This window comes from Scomber japonicus, chromosome 16 (genome assembly GCF_027409825.1).
Source record: "Scomber japonicus isolate fScoJap1 chromosome 16, fScoJap1.pri, whole genome shotgun sequence".
Taxonomy (NCBI): Eukaryota; Metazoa; Chordata; class Actinopteri; order Scombriformes; family Scombridae; genus Scomber; species Scomber japonicus.
The window spans coordinates 3,194,179-3,218,648 of NC_070593.1; the positions used below are offsets into that span (position 1 = coordinate 3,194,179).

General features: G+C 40.7%; 1 protein-coding gene and 1 long non-coding RNA gene across 2 annotated transcripts; both read left to right on the forward strand.

Annotated features, from left to right (window-relative positions):
- Window positions 1-965: 965 nt before the first annotated feature.
- On the forward strand, window positions 966-24,248 carry LOC128375805 (E3 SUMO-protein ligase RanBP2-like). The gene is made up of 22 exons (XM_053336222.1): window positions 966-1,143; window positions 3,212-3,253; window positions 3,847-3,879; window positions 4,140-4,251; window positions 5,746-5,898; window positions 9,579-9,809; window positions 9,947-10,089; window positions 12,120-12,315; window positions 12,593-12,733; window positions 14,376-14,535; window positions 14,643-14,824; window positions 15,432-15,619; window positions 15,822-15,945; window positions 16,242-16,403; window positions 16,612-16,749; window positions 17,600-17,689; window positions 17,818-17,952; window positions 18,161-22,046; window positions 22,346-22,507; window positions 22,837-22,923; window positions 23,186-23,262; window positions 23,540-24,248. The coding sequence occupies exons 2-22, from the start codon at window positions 3,234-3,236 to the stop codon at window positions 23,843-23,845; spliced, it is 6,726 nt and encodes a 2,241-aa protein (XP_053192197.1). The 5' UTR covers window positions 966-1,143; window positions 3,212-3,233; the 3' UTR covers window positions 23,846-24,248.
- LOC128375676 (uncharacterized) lies at window positions 21,994-22,916 on the forward strand. Its single transcript, XR_008323099.1, has 3 exons — window positions 21,994-22,046; window positions 22,346-22,507; window positions 22,837-22,916. It is a non-coding gene; the product is annotated as an uncharacterized LOC128375676 (long non-coding RNA).
- Window positions 24,249-24,470: the final 222 nt, after the last annotated feature.

Genomic DNA, 24,470 nt, shown 5'->3' on the forward strand with positions numbered 1-24,470 from the left:
AAAGGACCTGTTTACATTTATGATTTATCTGGTAATCTGATTAGAATGCACTCGTTGACGCACAAAGCTACTTTATTAGGTTTATTAGGCTCAACTGAGCAAACTCACCTGATTTATCTGTTGAGCGATATTCACTTTCGCCACTAGATGGCGGTAGCGGTTTTGGTAAGTTAGGGATTGGGGCTGTCGTCCTCTGTAGAAGAAAGTCAATGAAGACAGAATAGCAGCAACGGGAGACGATTTCAGTTTAGTAAAATCATGTGGCACCTAGATGCAAGGTTAAATGTGCAGCTCTTACAGTCTGTCCTCAGTTAAAACGTGATGAAGAGTTTGTGTTGTAAGTGTGCACTTTGTGTGACGTCACCGAGTCGAGTCAGCACTTTATGGCCTCCCTAATTATTACTGTCCTTTTTATCCCACTGCTTCATTTATTACGCTGAAAATGAAACACTTCACCCTTTGTTGGATTATTCTGCTGAGAATAAAATCAAGTGTTTATATGTTTGTTGTGCTGTTTGTGTAATTTTGAGGAAAAAGGGAAATATCGACTGGTGTTAAAATGTGTGATGAATGCGATTTATTCTTCAAACCAGCTTCTTGAGAAACTTTTAATTTAACATTTCACAAGTTCATAATACTTTTGTAGCTACTTTTTACTGTAATACTACATCAAGCTCATAACTCATTTTCAAAAAGCTTTACAAATAAAATCTGCAGGTGCTATAATCATTTTCGCATCTGCTTTGTAAAATCAGCTCAATTACGGGAGTGTTTAAGGGCATTTGGGTAAACAGAGTATGCAATATTGTTAATATTAGTAGGCCTATCTGATAATTTACCGTGTCAAATTCAATTCATCCCAGGAGAAACATGAAGAAACGCATTGCATTGCTCGATGACATCATCAGTTTCAAGTGCAGCACCTGTAAGTTTCATTTCAGGAAAATTGAAAGTAATCTGTAGCTTTCATGAATCGTGGGTTTTTCTTTAAGGCTAAGAGGACATCATTTAATGTCAGTCTGATATGAAAAAATGGATGAATGAATAACTTTAAATTGCACTTTCGCTGAAGATAAGACAATTAAGAAGGAAAGGAGTAGCCTATATTGACATATCGATGACGCTGTGTTTCACCCTTTAAAGGTAAGCTGTGATACCTCCAACTATGTTTAATATATAATGTATCTCAATTTATGCCGTGATATAGCCATATATATAACCATATTTAACTTTTATACTAATTAAAGTGAGTGTTTACGTTATTCGTCAAATCGTAATGAATTCCTCTCGCTTATATTTTGACACCATAATCAATCAAAAGAGACACTGTTGTTTGTTAATTGATGTAGAGCTTTTGTCACCTTTTCTGCTCCGTAAAAGTACAATTAAATCACCAATTAAAGTTAAAAACATTGTGTTGAAGTGTTACAGCAGGATGTTATGTTTAAGTTTAGCCTTAGTTTCGGTTCGTTAGTCGATTTTGAATCAAGCCATTCATTTTATCAACTGGAGCTTGGTGCGTTTGAGGGAGCTGGGAGGACTGAGGCACAGCATAGAATACCGACAAACAAGCCGTGGATGTTTTAAGAATACAGACAGTAAAGTTATTTTTATGGCAAGCAGAGGCTGTTTCTTGTGTTTCAGGCTTTTTCCCACATTTCATCACATAGTTTTATCCATAACACAACGCACAGGCACGAGTAACTCTGAACAGCCTCTTTAGTCGTTTAAGTAAATCATTAAACAAATAAGACATACCTTAATTCAGGGGTGTCAAACTCATTTTCATTCAAGGGCCACATATAGACCAATTTGATCTAATGTGGGCCGGATCATTAAAAAGATGGAGGGAAAGAAGGAAGAAAGGAAGGAAATAAGAAGGGAAGTAAGGAAAGAGAGGCAAAAGGAAGGAGGGAAGAAAGGTAGGAAAGACAGATGGGAGGAAGGACAGAAGGACGAAAGGGAGGAAGGTCAGATGGAAGGAAGGAAAGAAGGAAGAAAGGGAGGAAGGACAGAAGGAAGAAAGGGAGGAAGGACAGATGGAAGGAAGGAAGGAAGGAAGAAAGAAAGGATAAAAGGAAGTAGGAAGGACAGATGGAAGGAAGAAAGGGAAGAAGGACAGATGGAAGAAAGGGAGGAAGGACAGATGAAAGGGAAGAAGGAACAAAGAAAAGATAAAAGGAAGTAGGAAGGACAGATGAAAAGAAGGAAAAGAACACAGGAGGGAAAGTGGGCCGGATTGCACCCCTTGGCGGGCTGGTTCTGGCCAACAGGCCGCATGTTTGACACCCCTGCTTTAATTGTTGCTTGATTGGGCAGATAAACATATGATATAATGACTCATAGACAGTAATGTGAGTGCTGTTATTATAGATTTGGATAAATGGTAATGTTCCTCCCAAACACTAGAGGGAGACGTGGTAAAGGCCATCTGAGCTCAGGTTTAATTCAGTGCATGCTAGTCATCACAGGTGTGCTGATGGTCAGAGGCAAGAAGCTTTTTGACTGTGCTCAGGAGTGAATGGTCTATTTGTTGTTGTATTGTTTAAGTTATGTAAAAGGTTTATGAAAGTTGCAGACAATGCACACAAGGACATTTGGTAAGAAAATAAAAATCTAAACAATCACAGCCATTAGCAGCCAGTTTAGGGTAAAGTTTAGGGTATAGTCACTACATTTGTGTTTTCTGGGACTTGATGGTTGCAGATGTGAGCTTTTTATTTCCTCTGAAACACCTGAACCTCTTTACTACTGATCCATTTAAATGATCAGCTCACTTTTCTCTCCATTGAAGTAGTCTTAATTTTATTTTTCCAGGTTCTGTCTCTGAGATTGTCGCCTCCATCTCAGTACTGTCAGGTTGATTTACTTCCCATGTAAATATATATAAAGTAACTATATTAACATTATTATCCTGTTTAAAAAGCCTCAAATCTTTTCAAGCCAGAATGCCTCTTTGGGGTCCTATCTGCCAGTTTTGCTTTTGGAGTGAAGAGGTGGGGGGTAAGAGGAAAGACTTATTTCGGAAGGTGGGGTGATAATTACAATTCATGACATGGGCTTCTGTATGGCATTTTACTTAATGTAATAGTGTGGTGTGGATGTGTCCATACCCCTGAAACCCCTCTGTGGGCAAAATGATGACAGTCAGACTGAAGCTCAGAGGTTGAGGATCTCTAAGTGTGTGTGTGTGTTTGTGTGTTGCCCACAGCTCTACCCACAGGAGGAGCAATATGTCCCTCTTTTCACCACCGTAAGTCACCATCATTTTTGTTGTTTCTCCATCTGCTTTGTTGTAGTTTCATTCATATATTCACACCAAGAAACCATACACTCTATTAAATTGTGAACAAAACAGAACAAAAAAAGTCCTGTGTGTGTGTGTAAAAGTTTGCATTCTGGCATTAATTGCAGAAATATGACAGCTGATCTGTTAAATATGCAAACAAACAGATTCCGATTGATTAATAAAGTTACCACTGCTGATAAAGACAAACTAACTGAGGACATCTAGTGGTCATATAAAGTAGTGCAGGGTCTGAATTGCGAAAACTAAATGGACACAAACTGAAGTACATTCTCTGATTTCAGTGAACTTCACAGCTACAATCAGACAAGATTAATATCTGTAGAGAAGGTGGGGTGATAATTACAACTCATTAACACCAACATTCAGTGTGAGGAGACAGAGGAGGGGTCCATCCCTCTGAAACCCCTCTGTGTGGGAAACATGACGACAGTCAGACTAAAGCTCAGAGTGAGATGAGGATCTCTAAATGTTTAAAATGACTGTTCTCTGTTCCTGACATTACTCAAAGTCAAATATGTGTGTGTGTTGTGTTACAGTTTGGCCATGGAGAGCAAGTGGTCTTCAGAGGAGTAAGTCACCATTATGTTACTTTATAATGTTAAGTGTAATGAATAATGTAAAATTCATGTTGTCCTGGATTGATTTCATATGATGGAGCAGGATTGATGTTAAAGTTAAGAAGCAGCAGGAAAATTACTCAAAGAAAAGTAGAAAAATTATTTAGTGGAAACAGAAATTTTTTTTCTGACGTCTATCTGATGGTTGCACATGAAATTATAGAAACCATTTTAACAACAGTCTTGCATAACAATCTATTTTTTGCTCCTAGACAGGTGTTAGAGTATCTCAAAGTCCACGAGAGGGATCCCAAAGCACACAAATTCCTCGGACAGCTCTGCGAGAGTAAGGGAGACGTCAACAAGGCCGTAAGATGTTTCATGGTAAGAGGAATATGAACTTGGGGAAAACCAAATGTTCAGAACAAAAACATTCTTCTTAAAAGATTGCATGACATATTGTTCCTGGTTCCTCTTCTCAATATGTGATATGTGAGTTGAGCCCAAGACCTGCCAGGTGTTGTTGGGTGATTAAATTAAGATTAAATAGAGCTTAAGGTGTGTGTTTGGAACAGACTTCAAGTATCTGTCAACTCAACCAAACAGGTATTTCAGGCTGTAATTAATAGCTGTTTATGGAGGGGAATTACATTAGTACACTCTGAATGTAGTTTGATTTACTGAACAGGAAGTGCTTTAAAAGTAATCTATGAATTGTGTGTGCTTTCTGCTGTTGTTGACCATTTCTTAAAGCATTATGTGTGGGGAATTTAAATTCAGCAAAATAAAACCCCTCAAAATTTGGTTTGATCGAGTAGGTAACCCATCAGTTTATGTTTAAAAATTAATGTTCTTTTAATGGTTTTATTTGTTAACAACTCTTGGCTCATTATTGTAATTCATTCAGCACACTGAAGGATTGGTAGTTCTAATCTAAAAGATCCTGGGACCCAGTAAAGTGCAGCTAAAACTGGAGGAATATGCTCACTCTTTCTTGCTTTGGCTAAAACATAAATGAAATTAAATGCATTTGCACTTGGAGACAATCACAAGACCTGCCATTATGAGTCTATTGTTAGGACTAAGGTGTGTGTTTGCAACAGACTTCAAGTATCTGTCAACTCAACCCAACAGGTATCTCAGGCTCGATTAATGTCCTTACAATTGTTTGGTTTGCCTGAGGCTTATAGGAGTTTATAAAAGTTAAGGCACATGACACGTAGACCCCTAATGACAACTTTTTGCTTGTTATTGTAATTAATTCTACACTGAAGGATTGATAGTGAACAATTAGCTCTATGGACAGAAAATCTAAAAATGGTCACAAAAAACTATCTTCACTGTGATGTATCATCTACCTCAAGCAAATTCAGGGAGTCTCAAGTTATTTCTTTAAATTATACTGATTATAAATACATGTGTAGTGTATTGCATGTATTGAAAAAGCCCATTTGCCAAACTTGATATTGTAGCAACTCATTGGCTCTCCAGCTCCAGCTGTCACACAAGCTGTCAGAAAGGCTCCATTAAAGGTGTTAAAGGTCTCTTCGATTAGTCCAATGTCACATTTTTATTTTCTGTATTCACAAAATAAGAAGAGTAAACATTTAATAGAGCACAGATCCACATTATTAGACTTCTTTAGCAAAGAACATGAAAGAGAAAATCTCAACGAAGTCCTATTAGTAGCCAATAAAAAGTCTGAGTTTGAGTCTTGCCTGTTGGGTAGATAGTCTGCAGACTTCTGTAAAAACTGACACCACTATGTCTTTACTTCTGTGTGTGTGTGTGTGTGTGTGTGTGTGTGTGTGTGTGTGTGTGTGTGTGTGTGTGTGTGTGTGTGTGTGTGTGTGTGTGTGTGTGTGTGTGTGTGTGTAGCGATCGGTGGACTTGAACCCGGCACAGAGCGACCTGGTGCTGAAGGTGGCTGAGTTACTGGTCAGTAAAGAGGAACATGACAGCAGAGCAGAGGTGTGGGTGGAGAAAGCTGCCAAGCTGCTGCCTAGAAACGCTGCAGTCTTTGACCTGAAGGTGAGGCTCCTTTTCCTCTGCATCTGTCAGCTGTCAATGGCAAATAAGGGTTGGCAAGATGAGCAATTCAAAAATATGTAAAAATAGTTTTAAAAGCAGCAGCAGGCTTATTAAATTACCAAAAGTAAGACTGAATGCTCCTGAAAATGTCAAATGGTGTAACTACAAAAGAATGATACATATTTTATCCACCTACAGTGTATTTAAGTTCACTTATAAAAACAATTACTTCATTTAAAAACATCAAATGAAAACAAAAATAAGTAGTATTTCTTCATTTAAATTTAAAGCATTTTGTCATTACTGAGCAGGACATTTCCTAAAACCGTCATTTGTGACGCATGATGTCAAATTTGTTAAAAAATACTCAAAAATTCATTTTATTTTATGTTTCATGTATATCTACTTTTTCCAACGTGGAGGCCAGGTCATTGCAGCTATTTTTTATGTTCAGTCTCACAGGACACTTGATGTGTGATGTTTATTCTCAAACCTGTAATGGATCATTTTCAGGAATAAAGATGCAAAAAAACCAACTTTCCATTGTATGAATGTATTTTATTATTTGAAGAACAAGTTCTGTTTTATGCATCAGTAAATATGAAAGTACAATCAAATAAAGCCATTCAGCTGCAGATTTCAACAGATCTCTGTGATCACAACATAACTAACAATTTTCTATAGTATTGTTACAGACTTAACGAAAACCAGACTAGTTTATGATAAACACCGTTGTGATGTCATGTTAATGAGTCAACACTCATACAACGTTTTTACATACTAAGCAACATTAAGCTCCCTATGAATATATATGTTGAATAAGCATCAGTAGCATAATAAAACATAGCATATTATAATAATCATTGTGACGAGAAGGTCTCATATAAAAAACCTTTTTAAAATACCCATGATAATAATGATGATAACTTGATTTTATAGCACTGCTTATACAATATACACCAAGTGTTTCACATAAAAGGAACATAAAAGAAGAGAAAAGAAATAAAAACATTACAAATACAACTATATGGGGGGGGGGGGGATTAAAACATCAGTGTTATATAAGATGGAATTTAAGACTAAAAATAACAAATGTGGTAAAAGTAGATAAAAAGTAGAATAAAATCAAGTAAAATACAACGATTAAAGGAAGTGTAGTTGTAACTAATAGAAGAGCTAATTAAAAGCTAAAGTGAAGGTGGTCGATTGGTTAAGAGCACATTTCATGTACACAGCGGACCCCGGTTCAAGTCCCGGCTGGCGGACCTTTCTGCATTTCACGCACCCCCCTCTCTCTCCTGTAATTTCCTGTCTCTCTAGTGCTAATACAGGCATCTATGCCAGAAAAAATCGTGGCTTCCCTGATATCTAAAGGTAGTTTGTTTAATAGTATTGGGATGTAATTGACAGAAGCTGCATCCCATGATTTTCTCTCTGCTGTTTAGTCAGAAGGCTTCACCTCAGACTGCTCTGCAATGGCCTGCTCGACATCATTGTAGCTAAAAATCCGACACGCTATCTGCTCAGTTTCTGTCTTCTCTCCACACTCCATTAAACAAACAAACCAACCATCATCAATGTAAGCCAGGTCTGAATAACCACTGGGTCCATAGTTGATGATGGAGGGTTTGCTCCATTGTTTTGGATCCTGTGGGGATTTGTTCAGATACACTCCTAAATTAACCCTTTTGTGCTCATCAGTCGGGTGGCTGAAGAGGAGCCACTTGTTATGAACTGGCTGCACTTCACTTTGATCTGGAAAGGAGACTACACTTCCCTGACAGCCTGTGTCCAAAAGTTTTTCAACAGAATTGGCAGGACCAAAGTTTTCTCCTCCATCTAGACTGAAAGCTTCTACCCGATGCCCTACATGACACCCTACATGATGCCCTGGAAGACGAGCATTGCAGTAGAGTATGCTGTTACCTTTATCATCAAACACCTCTGCCATTTCACATTCATTTGAAGCTGTTGTAAGTTTATTTCCCAGTGTCCAAGATTTACCGTGATCATCACTGTACAGGCAGAGGGAGAAGGGATGATCATGGTGAGGAAAGTGTTCACGATAATAAGCATAAAGTGGGACAATCAATCTACCACTCTCCATTTGAATACCATGGCCTGGCCCAACACCCATTGTGTTCCACTGCTTGATTTCAACCAACTCATTTTCAGTAATTACAGTCACCTCACTCCAGGTTTGGCCATCATCAGTGCTCTTGATGTAGCAGAGATGGGTCTCGTTTTTGTGGTGCTTTATCTGCCATTGCTCTGTGACTCCGTCTTTGACACAGATGAAGAACAGGAACAGTGTTTTGCTGTTCTTGTCATACACCGGGCAGGGGTTCATAGGACGGCATCCAGGAAGATGTGCCTCCTTAACTGGATTTAGCTCTGACCACTAAGATAAAAAAAAGACGTGTAAATATAATGATTAACTTAGCATTGATTCGGTTTAAAACTGTTGTCACAAGTAACATATAAATAAACCAGTTGCTGTAGATAATTACCTTAATCGTCACGGCAGGATTGGATTCCTTATTCCTGTTCACCTTTCCTGCTCTCATGTGCAGCGCCACTGTGCTGGCATCATTTGTAGTCTTCCTGCGCTCTGCAAAGGACAGGATCTTGTCGTCTCCGAGGTAGATTAGAGCAGGAATCCTGTGCACCACAGATGTGAAGACAGTTTCCTTGGATTCCTCTGGAGTGCGGAGATATGAGGATTTGTTTGCCATGGTTGATGTTTGTGTATGAAATGATGAAGAAGAATGAAAGACGTGCTTACTCCTCCAGTATCATCAAGGTATGCCTGCTGAGGGTTTTTATAAGTCTGGATGATGCAGGGAGGAGTCTTTATTGCTCAACCTTAACGTATTTTTCCAGCTTTTTTTATTCTTTAATCAGCCGACACACAATGAATCTTGTCTAAGTAGTCTTGGAGTGAAGCCATGGTAAACTGATACGGGTTTTTACACTTAAGTCAGATAATCCTTCCTGGTAGATTATTTCCATGAAGTTGAACATATAGTTATCGCAGCAGTGTATGTTTCAACCATGGACCGATAAAACAATACAAAAACTATACATAATGACTATCATTAGCATGCAATAATATATATTTGTGCCCTCTGGTGCACAGTAATGGGTCAGACTCTCCCAGCTGCAGTGAACTCTATCAAATGCTGCCTGCAGCTTAATATGTGCCTCATAGGGACTAAGAAGGGACTAACACGGTGGACCATTTACTCTTTGATGTATTCAATAATGAATGATCAAAGTTCATAACAGCAGACCTGATAACCCTGTTTTATTGAGAATTTAGTGTTTTTAAGAAAGTTGAATTATTTGGTTCAAAGTTTTTATGGTTACACCACTTAGACATTTTTGCCATAATCCTCTAATATATTCTCTCAAAATGGATTAAAAGCAGAAATTTGATGCTGGGTCCACAAAAAAAGAATGTGTGCAAGTTATTCATATGTTTATTTTCACATTTTAACCCTTTAAATTTAAACTAAACCACATGGACACATAAAAACATCCTTTAACCCATATACACAGTCAAACCGTCTCAACCTCAGCCGACTTCTATGCAGTCCTGGAAGGAGATGCATATCAGTTAAAGGTGGAAAAGGATGCCACACTGACTCTTTTTGGTTAACCTGTTGCCCTCTTTGCAGGAGCGTCTGTTGATTCGTGATCATCAACAGTGTTGGAAAAGGCATTTTGACCTCCTCCAGGACGAGCTAGTGGTGCGGCCAGCTGATGTAGACGTGAACATGAAGCTGGTTCAGCTGCTCTGTCGGGACGGTCGGCTGGATGAGGCCGTTGAGCATTGCCTGGCTGCTGAGAAACAAGGATTACTTCGCCCCAGTCTGGACTGGTACACTGTGGTGGTGCGCACCCTGCAGGTCAGTATGGACTCTAATGTTGAAGGACGAGTGTGCAATGTTTAATACATTGATGCTTGCTTGTATTTCATACCATTAAAATCTGTGTTTAAATTAAAATCAAAATAATACTAAACAACAGACAACCTTTGTTCTAGATGTATCTGTCTCAGTCTAGTGTCATCAGCAATGAGAAGGTGTGTCGGCGTCTCCAGAGAAAGCTGCTCCTGGCTCACTGCAGCCTGCTGAGACTCACACTGTCTGGGAGCGGCGTGCAGCCCAGTGTTGATGCCCTCAGAGGGTAAGTGTCTGGGTTAATAGAGTGCAGGCAGACATCTTCTATGCACGGTATGTAACCATGAAACCAAATGTAATCTAACGAACCAATGAACCGATGACAACAGCAGACATGAAAACAGTGAAGAAAAGCGAAAAACAGCAACGACCGACGCCCAACCAAACACTTTTTATACTAGTGTTTTGCATGTGGGCATCATTTGTGTGTGTGTGTGTGTGTGTGTGTGTGTGTGTGTGTGTGTGTGTGTGTGTGTGTGTGTGTGGTCAACCTGACCCGACGTGTTCAGCCAAGATTCGATTTCCTTGTAAGTGTTGGCTTCCTGATCTCCTTTTGGGATATCGTTATGGTAAAACGACTCCTTAAAAGGCTTGTTGTGAGATCCCCATCTGGTTCAGCTGTTGACATTTCGTCTCTGTTGATGCCCTCAGAGGGTAAGTGTCTGGGGTAACAGAGGGCAGACAAACATCTTCTATGCACAGCATGTAATTATGAAACAGAAGATTACATTTGCCCACAATGTGGGCCGGATCATTAAAAAGATGGAAGGAAGGAGGAAAGAAGGGAAGGAAAAGAAGGAAGGAAAGATGGAAGGAAGGAAGGTCAGAAGGAAGGAAGGAAGGAAAAAAGAAAGACAGGGAGGAAGGAAAGAAGAAAGACAGGGAGGAAGAAAGTAAGGAAGGAAGAAAGGAAGGAAGGAAGGAAGGAAGGAAGGCAGGAAGGAAGGAAGGAAAATAAGACAGGAATGAAGGACGGAAGGAAAATAAGACAGGAAGGAAGGATGGAAGGAAAGAAGGAAAAAAGAAAGAAAGGGAGGAAGGAAGGACAGATGGAAGGAAGGAAGAAATGGTGGGAGGAAGGAAGGAAGGAAGGAAAAGAAGACAGGAAGGAAAGATGGAAGGAACGAAGGAAGGAAAAAAGAGAAAGAAAGGGAGGAAGGACAGACAGAAGGAAGGAAGGGAGGAAAAAAGACAGGATGGAAAGTGGGCCAGTTTGGGCCCCTCAGCGGGCCGGTTCTGGCCCACGGGCCGCATGTTTGACACCCCTGCTTCAGGGGAATGATCTAGAAGTTGACAAATCTGAGGCTTTGCTCAGACTATCTAGAGCCAAGGTCAATTTCTTGGATGGTTCATATGCTCAGAATTTAATTTTATTGTATTATATGACTAGTGCAAAGATTATTAGTAGTAGATGATATATTTTTGGTCCTTATTGACAATAATCCAAAATAATGAAAATAGAAATAAATAACAATAAGCAAAGGTGGAACTGAAGTAACAAATTCGATTTCCTTGGCTTCCTGATCTCCTTTTGGGATATCGTTATGGTAAAACGACTCCTTAAAAGGCTTTTTGTGACATCCCCATCTGGTTCAGCTGTTGACATTTCGTCTCTGTTGATGCCCTCAGAGGGTAAGTGTCTGGGGTAACAGAGTGCAGACAAACATCTTCTATGCACAGCATGTAACCATGAAACAGAAGATTACATTTCTTTATATATATTTATATTTGTTTTCACCGTATTCAAAAGTTTGTTCAAAGCAGGGGTGTCAAACTCATTTTAGGCCACATACAGTCCAGTTTGATCTGAGTGGCATAAACACCACCGCATAGTAACTTATAAACAATATTTACACTCAGTACAACAACTCTGCTTTAAATTCTACATTTATGATGTTTATACATCTTCAGTTATTTTTTTTAACCTTCCTGTCGTCCTCCCAGGTCAAATTTATCCCGTCTGCTTTGACTGTTCCTTCCTTCCTCCCTCCCTTCCTTCCTTCCTTCCTTCCTTCCTTCCTTCCTTCCTTCCTTGAAAAAAAAAATTGTGGACCTTTAAGATTTGTATTTGAGCAACACTGGTATAGAGTTATATAAAAACAGATAAGCAGCACATCCTCATAACGGACAAGCTGGAACCACATTGTTATCAGAATAGTAGTAGTAGTAGTGTTCCATGTTATTTCATTTTATCCAATGTGTGTGTGTGTGTGTGTGTGTGTGTGTGTGTGTGTGTGTGTGTGTGTGTGTGTGTAGTTTTGACCAAACCATGCACATGCTGAGCAACGCTGCAGGCCGCGGTGCAGACTCTCTCTGTGAGGTGTTCGTGGAGATGCGAGGTCACCTGTATTTGCATGCCGCTGCTTTACTGTTAAAACTGGCTCAGGATCAGCAACAGACCTGGGGGGCCGTCACTGATCTGGGTGCACTGTGCTACCTGCTGGCGTACCAGGTACTCACACACCAACACAAATACAACCAGTATGTCCAGTCCCATCATGACACGGACATAATAATTCAGTTGTTTATTAATCTAAGTCAATTTAAGTCAAGTTGCACATACAGGAGACATCTTATGGCTGGAAATGAGAGGAAAGTGTCTCTGTATATTGATCAATGACCTTCCTTCCTTCCTCCCTCCCTCCCTTCCTTCCTTCCTTCTTTCCTTCCAGAAATTGAATGTAGACCGGTTTCAGGCTACTCTTTTTATTCTGTTTTTCTTCCACCAGGTCCCCAGACCAAAGAAGAAAGTGACCCAAACAGACCAGTCAGAGCCAAAGCTGCTGGAGCTGCTGGCGAGCGAGCGACTGAGTCAGGCCGGCCACATGCTGCTCAATCTGAGCCCCGACAGATCCACCATGATCAAAGAGGTCTGTCCGTTTATCCTCAATCAGTTTAGTTGAAGCATTTTGAGGGATTTTAAAGAAGCTTCAGTATCAAGTATTGCAGAGTCTGTGTGATTGATTGATTGATTGATTTGATTAATTCAGTATGAGACATGGAGCTAAAAATACCTTCACAGATGCACTTCTACTTCAGGGCAGAGGTGTCAAACTCATTTTCATTCAAGGGCCACATACAGTCCAATTTGATCTCATGTGGGCCGGATCATTAAAAAGATGGAAGGAAGGAGGAAAGAAGGGAAGGAAAAGAAGGAAGGAAGGATGGAAGGAAGGAAGGATAAAAGAAAGACAGGGAGGAAGGAAGGAAGAAAGGGTGGGAGGAAGAAAAAAAGGAAGGAAAATAAGACAGGAAGGAAGGACGGAAGGAACGAAGGAAGGAAAGAAGGAAAAAAGAAAGAAAGAGAGGAAGGAAGGACAGAAGGAAGGACAGATGGAAGGAAGGAAGAAATGGTGGGAGGAAGGAAGGAAAGAAGGAAAAAAGAAAGAAAGAATGGGAGGAAGGACAGAAGGAAGGAAGGGGGGAAAAAAAGACAGGAGGATGGAAAGTGTGCCGGTTGGGACCCCTCGGCGGGCCGGTTCTGGCCCACGGGCCGCATGTTTGACACCCCTGCTTCATGGAAATGATCTAGAAGTTGGCAAATCCGAGACTATCTAGAGCCAAGGTCAATTTTTTGGATGGTTCATATGCTCAGAATTTAATTTTATTGTATTATATGACTACTGCAAACATTAGTAGTAGATGATATATTTTTGGTCCTTATTGACAATAATCCAAAATAAGGAAAATAGAAATTAATAACAATAAGCAAAGGTGGAACTGAAGTAACACATTACAAATCCTCATGTTACTGTAATTTAGCAGTTACTTGTACTTCTTTGAGTGTTTTCCAGTCAGTGTCATGAATTGGTTCTGATGCCCCCTTGTGGTGTAAATATGGAACTGCTGCTGTTACAGTGCTTTATGGTTGGCCAACAATTAACAGAATCTCTGTGTATACCTAGCTAGCCCAATAACAAACCTGTTATGTACTCCTTACTTTATAGTATGGTTTAAATGAAGTACAGACTTTTCTTTTTATCACAACCTTTATCTTTTGATTATTGTTTTATGATATTTTGCCCTTTGAGATTTGTTTTCAAATATAAAGTACATACGAATAAAATGTGTTTATTCTTATAATTATCATTTTCATTATTATTATCATTATTATTATTATTATTATTGTCAAAGTAGTTAGTAATATTTGTACATTAAGCTGTTACTGAGCCCATCTTGGACCAGACACCAAAAAAAAAAAAAAAAAAGAAAAAATCAAATCCATCGCATAAAAAAAACAGCCAATCTGATCAAAATGTCATTACAAAGCAAAACCGCCACAGCTGATTGAAATCACTGTTCAGAAAAAGTGACGTCAACCTGCTTTCTTTCTTTCTTTCTTTAAAATATATTCAGGTCTGTTGAGAAAACACTGGCCCTGTTTTCTCGCTAACAGTATCTTCATCTGCATCATATCCACTCATTGGCAGCACTAATAAACTGATACTTCATAACTTAAAAGTTCAGAAACTGACATAATTGTATTTTCTGTGTGTTTCTGTGCATATATAGGTGGTTCAGACTTTTGGGAACCGTAGCGGTCTGAAATCTCTATTTGGGCTCCTGTTTGGACCGCAGGCCTCGACCGGATCTTCCTTTATTGCCAACGATGACATCAGCTCCATTAAGGCTCTGAGTCCGCAGATCTCTCAGCTGGCCGAGTGGGACGCTGGTACAAAAATCACACATCACAAAGACAAATAAATCACATTACAATAACTGACCTCTCTAATATAATTAAAATACGAGCACATTATAAGCCCTTCTACTCCTCCGTAGGCTCCATCCTGCTGCACGGTGATGACTTGCAGCACCTGAGCTGGTTGGGGCTGCAGTGGACCCTCGTGGGCCAGAGACCAGCGCTGCAGGACTGGCTGCTGCAGCTCTTCCCAACACTGAAACTGGAAACCACCAAACTGGACACGAACGCACCAGAGTCCATCTGCCTGCTGGACTTGGAGGTGAGTGGCGTTGTGTGGGTTCTTATGTCAAGTTCACATCACAGCAGGAAGAAGAGAGAAGACAATTAAGATAATTTTATTAGATTTATTATATAAAACAAGAGGGGGTAATTATTTATAGAATGAAAATGCACAAAAATTGCAGGATGAGATTATACAAGGGTCAGTGACAAATAAAGGTTGGCAAGATGAACAATTAAAAATATGTTAAACAGTTTTAAAAGCAGCATCAGGTTTGTTAAAATGTACATTTAGTATTTTTGTTGGTTTTATATAATTTGAAATGACATTTGCACCATTTTTTTTACCTAGAAGTAAGACTGAATGCTCCTGAAAATGAATGATAGATATTAAATATTTTATCACCTACAGCGTATTTAAGTGTATTTATACAAATAATTGGCTCCTGATTTACATGATTCCCCAGATTAAATTTAATATTTAGAAAATTTGAATAAAGTTAAATAAATAAATAAGAAGTAAGTAGTATTTTCAGTAATCCTTCACTTTCACCTGCAGAAGACGCCTCTTGCAGCTCATTATTCGTATCGGTTTGGTTGAAAAAAATAAACCCACCTGACTCTCGTCTTGTTTTTTTTCCATCCAGGTGTTTGTGTATGGTGTGGTGTTCTGTGGCCGCTGTCAGCTCCAGGAGACGGTGAAGCTCAACGGTGGAATAAACCAGCAACGCCATGAGCCTCGCTGCCTCCCTCCTTCTCTCCTTCGCCTTTTGACCACCAACACACAGAGGGAGTGGTGGGACGCCGTCTACAGCCTCAGTCACAAACGAGCTGCGTGAGTGTCAGAACTGCTGGGATCCACACAGAATATGACACTCAGACAGTCAATGAGGAATGTTGAAGAATATTCCCCCATTTTCTACAAACATTTCAATTAGTTAGCAATCATAAATAGCTTCAAACTTGATTGACCTTTGACAGTCGTATATGTATCTAATAATGTGTGTGTGTGTGTGTGTGTGTGTGTGTCTTTGTAGTCCTGACATGACAGAAAAATTGCAAATGATTGTGCAACATGGACTGAACACTCTGAGAGCCGGAGAGAAACACGGGCTCCAACCAGCGCTAGCCATCCACTGGGCTCAGTGTCTCAGCCAAATGGTACAAAACACACACACACACACACACACACACACACACACACACACACACACACACACACAGGCACTTGCTGCTCCTTACCTGACCCTCACTTTACACCTGTTACAGTTACTCACATCGATATATTTATAGTTATCTTAGTGTGGACGGACTTTTAAATGTGATGCACATGTGGCTGTTTGGACATTACTTGTGTCATAAGTGTATTGTACTTCATCTCTGCATTTAGCTCCTATGACAGGCTCACCTTCTCTCCTTGATATCCAAGCTGTGTTTTTGCTTGTTTGACGACCCAGAGTGAAGCAGTGAACTCGTTCTCTGACAAGAAAGACTGCATCAGCCGCAGTGTCCACTACTGGAAAGTTGTCCTTCCACTGTTGGACAGCATCAAAAACAGATGCAGCATACCCGAACTCCTCGACCCGCTCTTCAAACACTTTCCCTCCAAAGATATTCAGGTTAGTATTTGTTGTCATGATGTTTAGCTTTATTTCAGAACTTAATCAACAATTTTCCACATTTTTAAAGCAGTAAGTAGTTCTGTAAGTCAGATAGAGCACTGTAGAGCTTAGGGTAAGGGTTTGGCAGATTTTGACAGATCTAAGTTGTATCATGACTTACAAACTGTGTGTATATCTGTGTGTACATGTCCGTGTCCCTTTTCAGATCTCATCTGTGAAGGGATATGAAGAGGAAGCCAAAATTGCATCTGCAACTCTCCTTGACATTGAAGGCAAGACAGAGGAGGCCATCGCTACCTTGGAAACCGTTAATAACATAACGTCCGCCTGGCATCTGGCTCAGGTTGGAAATTGGGGATGGGTTCTTCTTTTGGCCATCTGACTTTAACGATAGCTGTCTATTTATAATCATGTCATTTTTCATAGATAAAGAACTATTTTTAATATTGTCAGTCAGCTTACATTCATTGCAGGAAAAGCACATTGATGTCAAAGCTCCAGCAACACCTGTAGTATAGAACAACTTTATTATTAGACCCACGTTTTTTCGGCTTGCGGCCTTCATCAGGGTCATCATAAAACGGGTATTTAAAAAGCAGAAACACAACGGCCTATTAATTACAGTAAGTTGTTCTATACTACAAATGTTTCTGGAGCTTTTACTTCTTTTTTAGACTTTTTTCCCCTTCCCCTGCACCTTGGAAGTAGGTGAAGTTGTGCCAGAAATCGTCACCCTGTTTCTACAGGAATAGTGCATTGCCAAACATTTTTGGAAGAGTATGGCCGTTTTTATCCAAACAGGATGCTGAGAAATGAACACATGCTTTTATCACTAGCAGGTTAGATTACTGCAATGCACTTTTTACTTACCCGAGAAAGTGTATTGACAAATCACAACTCATAAAAAATTCTGCATCAAGATTTTTGGAAGATTGTGTCCAATGGCTTTATGAGCACCAATCCTGACACCAAACATACAGTTGGCCCATCAAAGTATTTCATGGTTGTAGCTTATTCAGGTTTTGGTTTGTCATATCAATCCAGTTTAAAAGATGAAATTAAAATATCTAATTCATGCAGATCCCTCATAATTCACTTGTGTCTTGCATCCCAAGCATTGATGCTAATGCTAGTCCGACACCTGGCACCGTGTTTGCATTTGTTTTCTATGATGTGCTGTGTTTCCTTGGCAGATCTACCAGCAGCGGTCAAAGGAGACCAGCAGGAAGCTCAGGACCTATCTGTCCAAGGTCAACAATGCCAATCCAGATGAGATTAAGAAGGTAAATCCAATATTGTGTAGCTCTAAGCAAGATGAAATTTCAAAACAATAAAAAAACATCTTTGTTCACATGGTTTATCCTATTATGAAATGTCACAATCCCACTGAAATAAAAGCATTGTGTGCCAGTTACCTGTGTCTAAGGAGAAAGTTGTGGACCTCCTGAATGATGTGAACAAGCAGCTGGGGGAGAGCGGGGAGGACATCAAATTTTCCAGTCTCTCCTTTAAGAAAAGCATCGCCTCTCCTTTCAAAACACATGTGGTAGGTTCAATTCAGTGATTCTCATTTAACCATTTGAGATTTCACCGTGAGGCAGGAAATCTGTTCTGCTATGTGGTTCCCTGGTGGTGGAAGTTACCAAACCTAATTGGGTCAGCAGAATACAAATGTGTGAAGTTCTACCTCTTCCAAATTTAGTATGTTGACTGTTGGATGACATTTGATTTTCTTTTCTTTTTGCTTTACACAGGGTCCAATGCATAGTATCAACCATATGCCACCTCAGCAACCGGTCTTTAGTACCCCTCTTCAATTTAAATCACCAGCCACTAGCCAGAGTGTAACCCAACAAACCACCAACCTTCCCTTACCTGGCCACTCCACAAAACCCTCTGTAGTCCCTGGTCAGTCACTAAAGACCATTGTGGGGAGGCCTATTAATTTTTTCAAAGTGCCTAGTGTTGGAGCAGTTGCACAGCCAATACCTCCAGCTGCATTTAATTTCACTTTTTCTACTTCTCAGGCCAAGCATAGTGAAAGTTTGCTTGGACTTCTTACCTCAGACATTCCAACCAAAGACGATACTGCTCCAAAGAAGCCCACAGCTCAAGAGCAACCCCCCAGCCAAACAGGCATCTTTTCATTTCTAACACTTAAAGAAGGGGAATGGAAATGTGATGTGTGCCTTGTAAGAAATAAATCCAAGGATAGGCAGTGTGTTGTTTGTCTAAGTGCCAATCCCAATGCTTCATCAAAGCCAGACATTCAGGCTGTAAGTGAAACCAAAGCCAGTCCCTTTACTTTCAACTTTGGGACTGTCTCCTCAAAACCCAGTAGTTCTGCATTACCCTCTGGATTCACATTTGACACAAGCACCTCAAAACCTACTAACACAGTAACCAGTGCATTTGGTTCTGGCTTTGGGGTTCAATTTGGCAAGAAGCCTGAGCTGTGGGACTGTGGCACATGTTCTGTAACAAATGATGCCTCTTCAGACAGGTGTGTTTCTTGCAAAGCTCTGAAAACTTCACCCAAAACAACTGCCACAGCAGAAGTTGAACCAGCTGCAACAGCACCTGCAGTTAAACCCTCAGAAGTTGTTGACTCTGGGTTTGCTGCTCAGTTTAGCATAAAGCCAGGACAGTGGGACTGTGACGTATGCGCAGTAAGAAATGAAGCCTCAGCTGATAAATGTGTTGCCTGTAACACTTCCAACCCTACTGCTAAATCAAAAGAGGTTGCTCCAGTTGCGTCCTCACTGTCAACAGCGTCTGTTTTGCCAGGATTTGGGGCTGATTATGCAAAGAAGGATGGGGAGTGGAAGTGCAATTCCTGCCTGATTAGAAATGATGCATCAGCTACTGAATGTGTTTTCTGCCACACCCGTCGCTCCTTCGAAGACATGTTTGCCAAAAAGGATGGAGAATGGGACTGTGACATGTGTCTGGTGAGAAATGATGCCTCTGCCAGTAAGTGTGCGGCATGCCAAACACCTGTAAGTGAAACCAAAGCCAGTCCCTTTACTTTCAACTTTGGGACTGTCTCCTCAAAACCCAGTAGTTCTGCATTACCCTCTGGATTCACATTTGACACAAGCACCTCAAAACCTACTAACACAGTAACCAGTGCATTTGGTTCTGGCTTTGGGGTTCAATTTGGCAAGAAGCCTGAGCTGTGGGACTGTGGCACATGTTCTGCAACAAATGATGCCTCTTCAGACAGGTGTGTTTCTTGCAAAGCTCTGAAAACTTCACCCAAAACAACTGCCACAGCAGAAGTTGAACCAGCTGCAACAGCACCTGCAGTTAAACCCTCAGAAGTTGTTGACTCTGGGTTTGCTGCCCAGTTTAGCATAAAGCCAGGGCAGTGGGACTGTGACGTATGTGAAGTAAGAAATGAAGCCTCAGCTGATAAATGTGTTGCCTGTAACACTTCCAACCCTACTGCTAAATCAAAAGAGGTTGCTCCAGTTGCGTCCTCACTGTCAACAGCGTCTGTTTTGCCAGGATTTGGGGCTGATTATGCAAAGAAGGATGGGGAGTGGAAGTGCAATTCCTGCCTGATTAGAAATGATGCATCAGCTACTGAATGTGTTTTCTGCCACACCCGTCGCTCCTTCGAAGACATGTTTGCCAAAAAGGATGGAGAATGGGACTGTGACATGTGTCTGGTGAGAAATGATGCCTCTGCCAGTAAGTGTGCGGCATGCCAAACACCTGTAAGTGAAACCAAAGCCAGTCCCTTTACTTTCAACTTTGGGACTGTCTCCTCAAAACCCAGTAGTTCTGCATTACCCTCTGGATTCACATTTGACACAAGCACCTCAAAACCTACTAACACAGTAACCAGTGCATTTGGTTCTGGCTTTGGGGTTCAATTTGGCAAGAAGCCTGAGCTGTGGGACTGTGGCACATGTTCTGCAACAAATGATGCCTCTTCAGACAGGTGTGTTTCTTGCAAAGCTCTGAAAACTTCACCCAAAACAACTGCCACAGCAGAAGTTGAACCAGCTGCAACAGCACCTGCAGTTAAACCCTCAGAAGTTGTTGACTCTGGGTTTGCTGCCCAGTTTAGCATAAAGCCAGGGCAGTGGGACTGTGACGTATGTGAAGTAAGAAATGAAGCCTCAGCTGATAAATGTGTTGCCTGTAACACTTCCAACCCTACTGCTAAATCAAAAGAGGTTGCTCCAGTTGCATCCTCGCTGTCAACAGCGTATGTTTTGCCAGGATTTGGGGCTGATTATGCAAAGAAGGATGGGAAGTGGAAGTGCAATTCCTGCCTGATTAGAAATGATGCATCAGCTACTGAATGTGTTTCCTGCCTCACCCCTCGCTCCTTAGAAGACATGTTTGCCAAAAAGGATGGAGAATGGGACTGTGACATGTGTCTGGTGAGAAATGACGCCTCTGCCAGTAAGTGTGCGGCATGCCAAACACCAAAGCCCAATGCCAAAAGTGTAACCAGTGCTGTTGCTTTAGCTTCAACCTTTAACTTTACCTTTGGAACAAATAATTCATCAATCCATCCTGCTGGATCTGGATTTACAAAGCCTTTTGGAACAGGCAACACGTTTCAGTTAGGTCAAAACAAAGATAACAGCTCCAAATGCTTTAGTTTAGTTAAGTCTGCTCTGTCAGCAGTGCCGGTTGTTGACTCAGATAGAACAGCATATCTCATTCAGAAGGCTGAGGAAATGAAGTCTGGTTTGAAAGATCTAAAGTTCTTTTTGACAGGCGAGAAAACAAAGATAAAAAATGAGGACACGCAGGGAGACATTACAACAACCAGCATTGTAATCAAACCTCAAGGTGAAACCACTGGCCCCATCCTAGAGTGTGTCAATGACCTTAGAGGAGATGTTTTAGATACTGAAGACATATCAGTCTATACCGCTCTCCTCACCAGTAGCCCCCCAAAAAAGAACCATTTCCAATTTGGGGAATCCACTGCTGGATTCAGCTTCGGCTTCCAACTTGACATTAGTCCTTCCAAATCACCTGCTAAGCTTAACCAGAGCAGAGCCTCAATGGACACTGATGATGAGCAGGATGTAACCCAGAATGATGACAGAGATGGCCTGCACTTTGAACCTGTGGTCCCCTTACCTGATCTGGTGGAAATTTCCACAGGGGAGGAAGATGAACTGATAGTCTTCTGTCACAAGGCCAAACTGTATCGCTATGACAAAGAGCTGGGTCAATGGAAGGAGAGGGGTATTGGAGACCTCAAGATCTTGCAAAATTATGACACCAAACGAGTGAGGTTGATAATGAGGAGATACCAGGTGCTCAAGATCTGTGCCAACCACTGGATTACAATGGCTATGAAGTTGGAACCTATGAAGGGCGCTGAGAAGGCCTGGGTCTGGAGTGCCTTGGACTTTGCTGAAGTCAGTGAAGGCAATATTGAGCAGTTGGCTGTGAGATTCAAACTGCAGGACACTGCAAACACATTTAAACAGGTCTTTGAAGAGGCTAAGGTTGCACAAGAAAGGGGGGAACTTATGACCCCTGTGACATCCACGATTACCACACCTCAAGACAGTCCTGGAGTGGTGTTGTGCCATAAATTTGTGTTTGGACATCCTGCCCGGGCTTCATCTGCAGTACCTGAATTCAAAACCCCAGATAAAGGTAAAAATATCTCTTAATGTTAATGGAATACTTGTTTGATTTTATGAATAGGTACCATGACTGTTTTTATTCATTGTATTTATACTCCATTGTCTTGTTCTATCTGCATCTCATTGCTCCATCATCTTTATAGTTGACCCAGCAAAGACCCTTCACACGTTTTTGTTGGACAGTTGATGGACAATTGTATTTAAAATATGCAGCCACTAAATATGATATATATTATTTCAGTATGCCTAAAATAACAGTTTCCTGATGGCCTGCCCTGAATGTGTTGTACTTTAATGTGTCTGTTTTAGAACAAGCAAGTGCAACATCAGATGATGACTCTGAGGTGGAGGTTATGAATGTCAGGGAAGCCACTGCTGAACAGTCTGCTTTAGCCAAGAAACTCCTGCTGCCTCTTACTTTCTTCTGCTACCAGAACGAACCAGGCTACACCAGCAATGAGCAATCTGATGGTGAGACCAAAGTATAACAAACAGTATATATTAAACCACATTGAAAAGTTTAATAGTGTACTTTAAAAAAGGAAAATTACATTTCATTTGAAATAATGTGTATGGTAACAGACATCATGTCAATAAAGGTATAAAACACTGTATTCAAATGCAGTTGCAGAGGTCATCAGTATTTAAAAAATGTTTGAACATTAGTCAGAAGGCTAAGAAAAGGTCCATGTTTTCAGTCAGGTTGTGGTGTTGAACTGTGAAACCAACACATCTTCCTTGTATTGGAACAAAATGTAATTTAAGTGACACACGTGTTGATTTATTTTTATTTGAATCAGATGAGGACTACGAGTCAGCTGTGAAAGCCTTGAATGGAAAGCTCTACCCAGATCCTACGAGAAGAAAAGCAGCGGCGTGTGGTGATGGTAAGTATGTCCTGTCACACATTATGTTCCAAACCTCTACCTGACTTTCATCATTTTTCAGTCACCATTTTGGTTAGATTAATTTCACTGACAGCGCTGTGACAGATGAAGAATTATCTCAACATGTACAGTATAGGCCTACACTACATGGCCAAAAGTATGTGTACATTAAAAGTCCATGTACTGTTAAGAGTCTGCAACTGCAATAGCAACAACAGCGAGTCAAGGTATAGGCGACTTCTGTTTCTATGACCTCGGATAGTCTTCCTGATGTTTGTGGATCAGTATTGGTACATTAAATTTGAGATGCAGCAAAAGCCTACCACCATTTTCGGGAGAGTACTTTCTGATAAACTTACCTCTGTGGGTTACATACAATCATACAATTTTTCCCTCTTAGTGTTTCCTGTTGAGCTGTGGTGGAAGTATAGTAACAAAAAGACTTTGATGCTAAAAACACTGTAACGTTGAAACATAGAAGATGAAGATTTGACTCTTTTGGAACGGCTGAAGCCTGGGGGCCAATGGTGATGATCAAATGGTAACTGTATTCTCACATGGGGAAGGGATGTATACATGTAACACCACTATCAAGTTCCTCTGTGGTCCTTTTTAGGGTGGTGACATCACCAAGAGCGATGGCACAGGAGGTAAGTCTATCTATGGCAGCAAGTTTGAGGACGAGAACTTTGATGTTCGACACACGGGCCCAGGCATACTGTCCATGGCCAATCGAGGACGTGACACCAACAACTCGCAGTTCTTCATCAGCCTGAAGAAAGCCGAACACCTGGACTTCAAACACGTTGCTTTCGGTTGGGTGCGGGATGGCATGGATGTGGTGCAGCAGATGGGAGAGCTGGGAACAAAGGGGGGCTCACCCAGTAAAAAGCTTGTCATCACAGACTGTGGACAGCTCTAAAACAGATCAAGATTGACAGTTTAGTTTAAGTGATAATGTTAAGGTCTTTGGATAATGCTGTGTTCCCTGTGCAGTGCCTGACATCCTCCTAAAACTGAATCCATACTGATTCAACATAGGACTACTTCTCAGTCCCTTCATCATAGACACAAATTATTTTTGCTATCCGATTGTGAGGTCTCAACTGGGAAACATTGGAGAAGGCATTTGGACTTACTTTTACTCTGTTGCACTTGGATCTCCATCATCTGTCAATAAATTCTCACAATTTTTTATTTTTTCCCCCCTATAATTGTACATTGACTATTTTTTGTCAATGTCCATTTGTGTTCCCTTTGTGTTGCATATGCTCTGGTTCAGGTTTTACATAGATGATCCATTATAGTCTGAGATTAATGTTAATATGGTGCGTGTTGTACAAATATAAGAAATGCTGATAAAGTAAACCGCAGGGAATAATACACAGCAAACATGCACAGTTCCTGTTTTGTAAAATCAACAAAAACAGGAACTGTTTGCATGTTTACTGTGTATTGTGGCCTGCGGTTTTACTTCATGTTTCGTTGTAGTTTCAGTATTTTCAACATCTCATCGCAGACCAAAATCTACCAAAAATTTTTTTTAG